Here is a 13,136-nt window from a genome sequence, read left to right as displayed (position 1 = left end):
GGGTATGTGTAAATGTACTTGGCAAATAATGGTGATTCTGATTAACAGTGTGTGAGTATGAAATGGCCCCCTCTTCCCTATAGTGTACTACTACTACCAGAGCCCTATAAAGGTGCTTTATAGGGAATAGGGTGCCATTTCAGATGTACTCCTGAGTCCAATGACATGGAAAGATAAAGTGACTAAGAGGGTGGAGTTGGCACAAAGCTGAGTCTGGAGATACATGAGGCAGGGTCATAGAGATGAATAGAGGGTGCACTTGCCAGAAAATCTGTTTTAGCATGTATAGTGCCTAGTGCTGAGCGATGAATCGAAATGTCGGTTATTTTTCGGGTTTTTTTAACAACTAATTGACCAACGTCGGTAAAATTATTTGAATTCCATTTTGTTCGAGTTGCACAGTTTCTCTAGAGATAAATTGCATACAGCATGAACTGTGCAATATGGTAGGGAGTTGTAGTTTCCAACAGGGATAATATTCTACATAGTTTAGAGCATAACATGTAGTCATTAACTACAATGACCATAATCCATTGCGAATCTACTTGTCCCATCTGTGTTTCTTTTCAATTGCTATGGAAGAGAGAAGAATGCGTGATTGTGAGGTGATATATAGAGAGCATCTGTTGCTTCACAAGGTATCTCTACCTGAAAATACATGATCTAAGTGATTGATAGCTGGTATTCAGCAGTCATAAAGTATGCCTTATATACTTTAAAGAACTACTAAAATTGAACTACTAAAATTGTGATTTTGTCAGACAGCATAGGCAGCAGCTCTATGGAGATGAGATGATGACTTGGAATGAAATAAGTCATAAAATGAAACAAATGTAAATACACATCAACTGAAATATTTGATTAAAGTAATGTGAATAAATGATGGGTAATAAGTGATAAGCAGTAATGGGCAGTCACTACCTTCATGGGAATTTTATTAATTTGTTTTATTCTGTGTTACAGTATTCAACCCACATTATGAATAGCGCATTTAATGTAAAAAATACTTGATTATTTTCTTATCTAACCGAAACCGACCTCAAAGAGCACTAATCACTCAGCACTAGCAGCGCCATTGAAGGGTGTTGTCAACTTGGTGGGACTTCTAATGAGTTAAGGAGGTCAACATAATTCTGGGCTCTCTTTCCAACTATACTGAACAAAAATATAAATGCAACATGTAAAGTGTTGGTATCATGTTTCATGGGCTGAAAAAAAAGATCACAGAAATGTTCCATGTGCACAAAAAGCTTATTTCTCTCCAATTTTGTGCACACATTTGTTTACATCCCTGTTAGTGAGCATTTATCTTTTGCCAAGATAATTCACCCACCTGACAGGTGTGGCATATAAAGACGGTTAAACAGCAGGATCATTACACAGGTGCACCTTGTGCCGGGGACAATAAAAGGCCAATCTAAAATGTGCAGTTTTGTCACACAACACAATGGCACAGCTGTCTCAAGTTTTAAGGGACCATGCAATTGGCATGCTAACTGCAGGAACGTCCACCAGAGCTGTTGCCAATTAACTGAATGTTAATTTCTCTACCATAAGCCATCTCCAACGTTGTTTTAGAGAATTTGCCAGTATGTCCAACCAGCCTCACAACCGCAGACCACATGTAACCACGCCAGCCCAGGACCTCCACATCCGGCTTTTTCACTTGCGGATGATGAAACGGAGGAGTATTTCTGTCTGTAATAAAGCACTTTAATGGGGAAAAACTAATTCTGATTGGCTGGGCTCCCAAGTGGGTGGGCCTATGCCCTCCTAGTCCTCCCATGGCTGTGCCCCTGCCCAGTCGTGAAATCCATAAATTTGGGACTAATTAATTTATTTCAATTGACTGATATGATCTGTAACTCTATAAAATTGTTGAAATTGTTGCATGTTGCGTTTTATATTTTTGTTCATTATATATGGGCAGGATTTGGGGTAAGGCAGAGTAGAGGAGTATGGCAACAGGACAGTAACACCACCCTCTGTAGTCCTCTCTACCCCCTCTTTTACTGCTCTGTGTGGTTTATCTTTAATTGTATATATTTTTTTCTCTTATGAGGAGAAGGATCCTATTTATCTGTCTTCATCCAGGGGATATGTCCAGCCTCCCTCTTTTTCCTTCTTGTCCTCCTCCTCTCAGGGCTTGTGCTTAAAGTGGGCCTCCACTGCAAAGAAAGAAAGAGAGAGATAGAGAGAGCAGTCACTTAACCAGGTACCAGGAGAAATCAACTGTGTAAAATAGAGTGGTTCAGCTCCACATAAACTGTCATAGCCTCTACTGCCATGAACTCAGTGGAAGCATATAGCTATCAATTCACCAATCATCAGAAGGGCATCAAATGTATTGGTGAGAAATATCCAACAACGGAAGGTGATTAGGTCACTATTAGTATGCTGGACACCTTACTCAACATATCACCCATAGTAAAAGACCCCAAATATTATTCAACTAAGGGGCGGCAGGTAGCTTAGCGGTTAAGAGTGTTGGGCCAGTAATCAAAAGGACGCTGGCTCGAATCCCCAGGCCGACTAGGGGGAAAATCTGTCTATGTGCCCTTGAGCAAGGCACTTAACCCTAATTTCTCTTATAAGTCGCTCTGGATAAGATTGTCTGCTAAATGTAGAAAATGTATATGTTTTCCTTGGACATATCCTGGGTAGAGCCATGTGAATGGTTACCTGCATATTCCTGGGGCATCATAGGTCGATTCACCAAACCCTGAAAGGCAGCCATCCAATCCTGCTGCTCCTCCTCGGTCTCACACGTAAACAGGAACTTTCTGTCGGGCGTTACTATGGTGATGCCAAACTGCCAGTGGTAGCCCTGGGTGGATGGGGGAAGGCCGGGGAGCACAGTGTAGCTGTTCTCCTTACTACCAATGAACACCTCACCGCGCGCATAGGCATCCTCACAAAGAAACAGAGAGGAGAGGAGACTCAGAGAGGTGTGTGAACGTGTTTAACTATACTTGTGGGGACCAGAAGTCTCCGCAAGAATAGTAAACAAACAAACATTTGACCAACTGGGGACATTTTGTCAGTTCCCACAAGGTCAAATGCTATTTCTAAGGAGTTTAGGGTTAAGGAAAGAATTAGGTTTAGGTCCAGGGTTAGGATCTATGGTTCGTTTTAGGATTAGGTTAAGGGTTAAGGTTAGGTATTTTGGTTAGGGTAAGGGTATGGGTTAAGGTTAAGTTTAGGGTTAGGGGTTAGGGAAAATAGGATTTTGAATGGGACTGAATTGTGTGTCCCCAAAAGGTTCGTTATACAAGACTGTGTCTGTGTGTACCTGTTACATGTGTAATGTGTGCGTCTGACCAGCCACATTGTATATGAGGTCCAATAAATCATTTGGGTATATTTGTTTGCATAATATGACATGCAAATAACATTAGTTCAGTACCACTGTACTATAAGTGCCATAATGCTTTATGACTTGTCATGAACTGCTTATAATGGGTATTATGCATTTATTATCAATCAGAGCTATTATCAGTCATTTTGGAGCCTGTTGAACCGTAAGCCCTAAATAAATTGTTACTAATAGTTCTGAAATGGTACAGCACCATCTCTTTGACCCATATGACATGGCACCTAATTTACCCACTATCTTACCAGAGGATCCTTGAAGTACATGAGTCTCCTGTCATCCATAGTGAACCATCTCTTCTTGAAGCCCTCTGTGTGCTGTAAGAGGGAAACAGGAGACAGAGGTTGAAGGAATTAAAGAGGCTGTACAGAGGTTTAGTTGCTAATGATTCACCTAAATATATTGTCTTTCTGTCCAATGAGGTCATTTCTGGGCAATATGTCTATCCATTTAGGGGACACCTTTTAGTTCCAGAGCCCCCCCCCCCCCCCCCCCCCAGAGGCAAAAGTATAACCTCTAATGAAGAAACGTTGTTTACAACTGTGATAATGCACTATTATTGTACTCTCATAACTAATGGCTTTCTTTGCTTACATACAGGATCACATACTGGAATAACAATACATTATTCACACCAAGCAGTACAAGGCAAGCATTCAGCTCACAGGCCCTGCAAATATACTGTGGCTAAGGTTGTACATGGCCATTATTAATGAGGTAGTTTTGTGTGGTACAAATTAAACCCCATTCGCAGTGAAACCCGATGGGCTGATGAAGTTACAAGCAATAAGTGCTGTGTCACAAAGTAACTAAAGTGTAAGTAACTAAAGTGTATGTATTAAAAGACTTCACCTTTGGACCCGTCTTCTCCATGTAGCCTTCCTTGATGTAGTTTCGTGTTAGCTTTGGCACCAACTGAACGAATACATGAGAAGAAGGAGAAATGTTTTATTCTGTGACCATGTGATGGTGTGTGTAGCCAGTCCCAATTGGCCCTAAGCCTTCAATGTTTGCAGATCCATAAGGTATAAGCAATATGATGGAAGATACACCAGTACACTGCTTATATCTATCAAGACCCTTGGGATATGCAAACATTGAAGGGTTAAGGACATGGAGAAGGGGTAGGGAGCAGAATTGAGCCAGCTGTATATAATTCCTGTGTATACTAGAGAGGAAGGGACTGAGGGATTAATGAGAGAACGATAAGATGAGAGAGACTCACATCAGCGTGATGGGCCCCAGGGAAAGCCACCTGTAGGTAGTGAAATCTGGCTGCTCTGATGGCGTTGAACCAGTCCACCATTTCCTTAAAACATAACAGACATGCTAACATGATCTGGGTCCTGTTCAATGGGCATGAAATGGAAGGCAACTTTTTGTGCTACCTACACTGAACACGACCCAATCTCCATACACACTGACACCCGATAGAGACTCTTTCCTGGCAATAATCCACCATTACTGTAAACAGCAGTCGACTTTAATTTCAGAATATTTCCTACTGGGTTTAGGGTGTATTTAAAGGCATGCGATTGCAACGTATGTCCTGCAGAGGGAAATATACTCCTACTCAGCTGCCAGCCACTTCACAACACAAATGCTTCTGACAGTGGATAGAGACAGTCCACTCCTGGGTGGTGTTCTCCAGGAAACAGAAGAAAACGCTTCAAAACTGAGTGAACCAGGGAGGTACTTACTGAACTTGACCAATAAGAAATGCTCATTTATGTTTTCCGTTGGAAAATGTTTTGCTACAGTGTGCTAAACAAACATGTAATTTTGTGGGACTGGTGCGAATGCAAATGAACCATTCCGGAGCATGCAGATATCCAGATCAAGTCAAGAGAATGTACTTGATATGGGACTGTTGACCTGCATTGCTCAGGGTCGTGTTCATTAGACACAAAACAAAAGAAAAACGAACTGGAACAGGGAGGGACTCATCCAATAAGAGATGTCATTTTCGTTTCTAGATCCGAATGTTCTTTTTTATTCTGTTGTGCACCCTAATGAACATGGCCCAGGAGTCGACTGTACATTCCTGACTGTCTATTTGTGTCCAGCAGCAGCCAAGCGAACACCCAACGACCACACAACATTGCCTCAAATTTGTTCACCTCACCTTGCCATCCTTGTGGTAGACAAAGATGTTCCTAGTGCTGTTGTCCTTCAGATAGGTGACCTGCAGGCCGTGGGGCTGGCCTATCTTCCCAGGCTGGAAGGAGGCGTTCAGGGTGTGGATCTTCATCAGAGCCTTGGGCTCTCTGGCCTGTACAGGGAGAGAAGGCAGGGGGAGGAGAGTATTCATCATCATCACCACCACCGTCATCACCATCCTCACCACCACCATCATCATCACTGTCGTCATCACATTTTTTTTTTTTACATTTTAGTCATTTAGCAGACGCTCTTATCCAGAGCGACTTACAGTAGTGAATGCATACATTTCATGCATTTTTTTGCAAACACCATGCTCTACCAACTGAGCCAACTGAGCCACAGGGAGCCTCATCACCACCGTCATCATCATCATAACTACCACCATCATCATCGTTACCACCATCACCACCGTCGTCATCATCATCATCACCCCCACCATCATCAGCACCACCACCATCATAATTACCACCATCATCACCCCCATCACCATCATCACAACCACCTCCACCATCATCACAACCACCTCCACCATCATCACAATCACCTCCACCATCATCACAACCACCACCACCACTATCATCATCACCACCATCATCATCACCTCCACCATCATCACAATCACCTCCACCATCATCACAACCACCATCATCATTACCACCATCATCATCACCACCATCATCATCATCACCACTACCACCATCATCACAATCACCTCCACCATCATCACAATCACCTCCACCATCATCACAACCACCTCCACCACTATCATCATCACCACCATCATCATCACCTCCACCATCATCACAATCACCTCCACCATCATCACAATCACCTCCACCATCATCACAATCACCTCCACCATCATCACAATCACCTCCACCACTATCATCATCACCACCATCATCATCACCTCCACCATCATCACAATCACCTCCACCATCATCACAATCACCTCCACCATCATCACAATCACCTCCACCATCATCACAATCACCTCCACCATCATCACAACCACCACCACCACTATCATCATCACCACCATCATCATCACCTCCACCATCATCACAATCACCTCCACCATCATCACAATCACCTCCACCATCATCACAATCACCTCCACCATCATCACAATCACCTCCACCATCATCACAACCACCACCACCACTATCATCATCACCACTATCATCATCACCACCATCATCATCACCTCCACCATCATCACAATCACCTCCACCATCATCACAACCACCATCATCATTACCACCATCATCATCACCACCATCATCATCATCACCACTACCACCATCATCATCATCATCATCATCATTATTGTTCGGCTGCAGAACAATCAACTATGAGCCTCCTCTAGTAACTACAGTCACTAGCAAGGTTTTCTATTTTATGTGGCTGAAGCCAGTGTTGTCCCCCATCAGGCTTAGAATGTATGGGAGGTATGATGTTCACTGACACCCAGGTCTTCTTTTGGTGGAATGTAGAGTATGTAGAATTTGTCCTGAACAACTGATTAAGGGTCAGATATTCTTTGCATTCAACTGATGGTTAAGGTAAGGATTGGGAATAGAGTAATCTGATCTGTGGTTAAGGACAACTTCTATTTGAAACAGGCACAGGGAGTCGCCAATGTTTATGGTGAGGTATAGGGCATCATACTTTACTGGATTTAACATGCATATTTTGTTGATATGCAAAGTAGGGGACAATGCCACTATGTGGAACAGAACAACTGGGGAATGTGAGCAGATCAGAATCAGAAGTTTGAGACGATAACAGTGTACTATTGTCAGAGATAGTCAGGAGAAAGGAATGAAGGGGAGAAGGAAGAGGAGGAGGAGAAAGGAACGAGGAGGAAGGCAGAGGAAGGGGGTATGAGAAATGGGAGATTTTGCATAATGATCTAAGCAATTATAATATACCTGACATTTCCCAAGGTGTGTGTTATTTCAAGCAATTGCAGCTCAGGACCTCAGAGTGCAATTGAGATGAGACTCAGACACTCACAAATGCAAAGAGAGAGAAGAGTCAGAGAGAGCGAGTGAGGGGGAGGAAGAGAGAGGGAGGGATATAGAGGGGAGACAGAGAGGGAAATGAGAGATAGATAGAGAAAGGGGGGAGAAAGAGAGAGATATACATAGCACTACACTCACATCATGCTTGTTGAAGTACTTCAGAGCACCATCCCGCTCTGACAGAATACATTTTCGGCTCAGGAACTGTCCGTTATCTCGGCCCCGTTTCCATAGAAACCCCTCTCGGTACCCTGCAAGGAGAGGAGAGGAACCACAGGGGTCCCATTCCAAAGACAAGGAACAAAGGAGAGGAGGAGAGAGAGAAGGAGATGAGGAGAGCGTAAAAGGGGGAGCCACAAAATAACAGGATTCAGTAGTGAAGCTGGGGTCCAGTAGACTGTGTGTGTGTGTGTGTGTGTGTGTGTGTGTGTGTGTGTGTGTGTGTGTGTGTGTGTGTGTGTGTGTGTGTGTGTGTGTGTGTGTGTGTGTGTGTGTGTGTGTGTGTGTGTGTGAGGCTGGGTCAAGGTGGTGATGTCTGTCGTCTTTGTCTTTAGCTAGCATGAATAATTCACCTTGAATTGTCTCAGCAGAGATCAATGGCTTCTTCCAACATTACGATCAATGCTGAAATCAACACTCTGCCCTATTCAGCAAGCACACACACCATGGCTTTGTGCTCCCTGTCTGTTCCTGTCACTGGCCTCTCTGTCCTCACTAAGTCTCAGCCAACAGACGGAGACAACTAGGACTGTCACTGTCCTACACTGCCAACACACACACACACACACACACACACACACACACACACACACACACACGTGAATAGAGTATTAATATCAAATGATCAAATCCCATTAATCTGCAATGCACTAAAAGACAGACAACAGGGTGAAAGAATGTGACTGAAGAATGAATAGCAGACTGGCATTTCATCTCAGTTAATACTGCTGTGAAAGTGTTCCATTCTCCTTAAGGCCTACGCAGACTGTACGATTTTAGCTGTCTTATGCCACGATTTTGCCATCCCAGAACAATTGTCCACGTCGTGTGAACATTCTTAGGTTGCAAATTATTTTTGGACATCTTGGCTCGTTCAGTGTGACGGGGTCTACGGTCGGACATCTTGGCTCGTTCAGTGTGACGGGGTCTACGGTCGGACATCTTGGCTCGTTCAGTGTGACGGGGTCTACGGTCGGACATCTTGGCTCGTTCAGTGTGACGGGGTCTGATTAAGTACCACTACATGTGGTTGTAGGCTATAACAAAGTTCTGTCAGTGTCACAATTTTTTCACCTTTTATCGTGTAGTGTGGCTGGTGGTACGAGCCAGTCCCGGTGACTGACCAATAGGAAGACGTCTGGAACTGAGTATGCACACAATAATACGATTATTGTGAATAGTCAGATTAATATAATCATTTCATTTAAATGTTTACATGCTGTGAAGGAAGAAGGATGTCCCTAATAATGTTGTTTATAAACACATCTGAAATCAGCAATCAAAATAAACATTGTACTGCAGCGACCATGTTATTTTGGGGAAGCCTGTTTGATTCTGAGTTTGAACATGTAGAGTTAGTATGTGAAAACTGTTTCTAAGATGCATACTTTCAGTTCACTCACACATAAGCATAGAGAGAGGCTTGCGCTGCTGGTGCTGGCACATGTGCAGATCAAACATACCGCTGCAGTTTAAGTAGCCTACGTCAGCTAATGTCACCAAGATGGCATAGCAGTCAGACATCCTTTGTCCTCGTCTTGTCCCGTGTATATATATATATTTACATATTTTCTTCGCATATCTTTTTATATATATTTTTCTAAAAACTCAATTTCAAAACACTCTCCTGCAACCCGCCTCACCAATTAAAAAAAATATATATTATTCACCTCAAATCTGAAATCCACAACAGAAGCTAGCCAGGAGTAAGCCAGAAGTTAGCCAGTTCACTAGCTAACGTTAGAACTCAGCTAACCATGGTTGGCGGTCATCAGCTATCCCTTAGCTCGAAAAGCTGTCGCCAGTTTTGTACAACGCGACTCAGACCAGAGCATACCGGACCTATTTTCTCTCCATATCCCCGGATTTCTACCGCAAGCTCTGGACATTTACACCTGGATCTTGCAACTAGCTAGCTGCTATCCGAGTGACTATTGGCTAACGTCGGTCCCGGAGCTAACATCAATTATTCCGGAGCTAGCCAGCTGAAGAGTTCCATCAGCCACTCCTGGGCTACAATCAACTATCCGGACCTGTTTTACTGCCGATGCGGAGCCCCATCGGGCCTTCACGACTGGACCACCGACGTTATCTGCCCGATGGAGTTATCCAACTGGCCCCTCCGTCACGACGTAACCTGATCGCCCATCTGCGGCCAGCTAATCGTTAGCTGTCTTATCGGCTGCTATCTGAATAGGTCTATCGGCCAATTTTCTTGGGCCACTATAACTATAACGCCAATTGGATTGGTCCCCTCTACCACACGGAACCCCACTAATCTACCGACGGAAACACACGAGGTGGCTAAAAACAGTCCATCTTCTGCCAACTTGCTACCCATGGCCCGGCTAGCTGTCTGAATCACCGTGACCGCAACCGACCTCACTACTCACTGGACCCTTTTGATAACTTGGCAAAGCATGCCTCTCCTTAATGTCAATATGCCTTGTCCATTACTGTTCTGGTTAGTGTTTTTTGGCTTATTTCACTGTAGAGCCTTTAGCCCTGCTCATTATACCTTATCCAACCTCTCAGTTCCACCACCCACACATGCTATGAGATCACCTGGTTTCAATGATGTTTCTAGAGACAATATCGCTCTCATCACTCAGTGCCTAGGTTTACCTCCACTGTATTCACATCCTACGATACCTTTGTCTGTACATTATACCTTGAAGCCATTTTATCGCCCCCAGAAACCTGCTCCTTTCACTCTCTGTTCCGGACGTCCTAGACGACCAATTCTCATAGCTTTTAGCTGTACCCTTATCCTACTCCTCCTCTGTTCCTCTGGCGATGTAGAGGTGAATCCAGGCCCTGCAGTGCCTAGCTCCACTCCTATTCCCCAGGCGCTCTCTTTTGATGACTTCTGTAACCGTAATAGCCTTGGTTTCATGCATGTTAACATTAGAAGCCTCCTCCCTATGTTTGTTTTATTCACTGCTTTAGCACACTCTGCCAACCCGGATGTCCTAGCCGTGTCTGAATCCTGGCTTAGGAAGACCACCAAAAACTCTGAAATCTCGATCCCGAACTACAACATTTTCAGACAAGATAGAACGGCCAAAGGGGGCGGTGTTGCAATCTACTGCAGAGATAGCCTGCAGAGTTCTGTCCTACTATTCAGGTCTGTACCCAAACAATTTTAACTTCTACTTTTCAAAATCCACCTCCAGTCTCTCACCATTGCCACCTGCTATAGACCACTCTCTGCCCCCAGCTGTGCTCTGGACACCATATGTGAACTGATTGCCCCCCATCTATCTTCAGAGCTCGTGCTGCTAGGTGACCTAAACTGGGACATGCTTAAAACCCCAGCCATCCTACAATCTAAGCTTGATGCCCTCAATCTCACACAAATTATCAATGAACCTACCAGGTACCACCCCAAAGCCGTAAACACGGGCACCCTCATAGATATCATCCTAACCAACTTGCCCTCTAAATACACCTCTGCTGTTTTCAACCAAGATCTCAACGATCACTGCCTCATTGCCTGCATCCGTAATGGGTCAGCGGTCAAACGACCTCCACTCATCACTGTCAAACGCTCCCTGAAACACTTCAGCGAGCAGGCCTTTCTAATCGACCTGGCCCTGGTATCCTGGAAGGATATTGACCTCATCCCTTCAGTAGAGGATGCCTGGTTATTTTTTTTTTAAAGCCTTCCTCACCATCTTAAATAAGCATGCCCAATTCAAGAAATTTAGAACCAGGAACAGATATAGCCCATGGTTCTCTCCAGACCTGACTGCCCTTAACCAACACAAAAACATCCTGTGGCTTTCTGCATTAGCATCGAACAGCCCCAGTGATATGGAACTTTTCAGGGAAGTTAGAAACCAATATACACAGGCGTTTAGAAAAGCCAAGCTTTTTCAAGCAGAAATTTGCTTCCTGCAACACAAACTCAAATAGTTCTGGGACACTGTAAAGTCCATGGAGAATAAGAGCACCTCCTCCCAGCTGCCCACTGCACTGAGGATAGGAAACTCTGTCACCACCGATAAATCCACTATAATTGAGAATTTCAATAAGCATTTTTCTACGGCTGGTCATGCTTTCCACCTGGCTACACCTACTCCGGTCAACATTACTGCACCCCCCACAGCAACTCGCCCAAGCCTTCCCCATTTCTCCTTCTCCCAAATCCAGTAAGCTGATGTTCTGAAAGAGCTGCAAAACCTGGACCCCTACAAATCAGCCGGGCTAGACAATCTGGACCCTTTCTTTCTAAAAATTATCTGCCGAAATTGTTTCAACCCCTATTACTAGCCTGTTCAACCTCTCTTTCGTGTCGTCTGAGATTCCCAAAGATTGGAAAGCAGCTGCGGTCATCTCCCTCTTCAAAGGGGGGACCACTCTTGACCCAAACTGCTACAGACCTATATCTATCCTACCCTGTCTTTCTATAGTCTTCGAAAGCCAAGTCAACAAACAGATTACCGACCATTTCGAATCCCACCGCACCTTCTCCGCTATGCAATCTGGATTCAGAGCTGGTCATGGGTGCTCCTCAGCCACGCTCAAGGTCCTAAACGGTATCTTAACCGCCATCGATAAGAAACAATACTGTGCAGCCGTATTCATTGACCTGGCCAAGGCTTTCGACTCTGTCAATCACCACATCCTCATCGGCAGACTCAAAACCCTTGGTTTCTCAAATGACTGCCCCGCCTGGTTCACCAACTACTTCGCCGATATAGTTCAGTGTGTCAAATCGGAGGGCCTGTTGTCCGGGCCTCTGGCAGTCTCTATGGGGGTGCCACAGGGTTCAATTCTTGGGCCGACTCTTTTCTCTGTATACATCAATGATGTCGCTCTTGCTGCTGGTGTGTCTCTGATCCACCTCTACGCAGACTACACCATTCTGTATACTTCTGGCCCTTCTTTGGACACTGTGTTAACTACCCTCCAGATGAGCTTCAATGCCATACAACTCTCCTTCCGTGGCCTCCAACTGCTCTTAAATACAAGTAAAACTCAATGCATGCTCTTCAACCGATCGCTGCCTGCACCTGCCCGCCCGTCCAGCATCACTACTCTGGACGGTTCTGACTTCGAATATGTGGACAACAACAAATACCAAGGTGTCTGGTTAGACTGTAAACTCTCCTTCCAGACTCACATCAAACATCTTCAATCCAAAGTTAAATCTACAATTGGCTTCCTATTTCGCAACAAAGCATCTTTCACTCATGCTGCCAAACATACCCTCGTAAAACTGACCATCCTACCGATCCTCGACTTCGGCGATGTCATTTACAAAATAGCCTCCAATACCCTACTCAATAAATTGGATGCAGTCTATCACAGTGCCATCTGTTTTGTCACCAAAGCTCCATATACTACCC

At 44.4% G+C, this 13,136-nt stretch overlaps 1 protein-coding gene across 2 annotated transcripts in view; it reads right to left on the bottom strand.

Annotated features, from left to right (window-relative positions):
- Positions 1–909: 909 nt before the first annotated feature.
- Positions 910–13,136, bottom strand: part of LOC106601846 (arf-GAP with dual PH domain-containing protein 1) — a 31,471-nt gene continuing 19,244 nt past the window's right edge. For both annotated transcript variants that reach the window (XM_045715663.2, XM_045715664.2), the window contains 7 exons: positions 7,702–7,814; positions 5,499–5,645; positions 4,599–4,682; positions 4,226–4,288; positions 3,619–3,690; positions 2,683–2,911; positions 910–2,168 (listed from right to left, as the gene is read on the bottom strand). In XM_045715663.2, coding sequence (XP_045571619.1) covers positions 2,140–2,168; positions 2,683–2,911; positions 3,619–3,690; positions 4,226–4,288; positions 4,599–4,682; positions 5,499–5,645; positions 7,702–7,814 — 737 coding nt within the window. In that variant the 3' untranslated portion in view covers positions 910–2,139. The remainder of the gene's footprint in view (positions 2,169–2,682; positions 2,912–3,618; positions 3,691–4,225; positions 4,289–4,598; positions 4,683–5,498; positions 5,646–7,701; positions 7,815–13,136) is intronic.

This window comes from Salmo salar, chromosome 03, assembly GCF_965601325.2.
Source record: "Salmo salar chromosome 03, fSalSal1, whole genome shotgun sequence".
Classification (NCBI taxonomy): Eukaryota; Metazoa; Chordata; class Actinopteri; order Salmoniformes; family Salmonidae; genus Salmo; species Salmo salar.
This window is presented reverse-complemented; position numbering and strand designations above follow the sequence as displayed.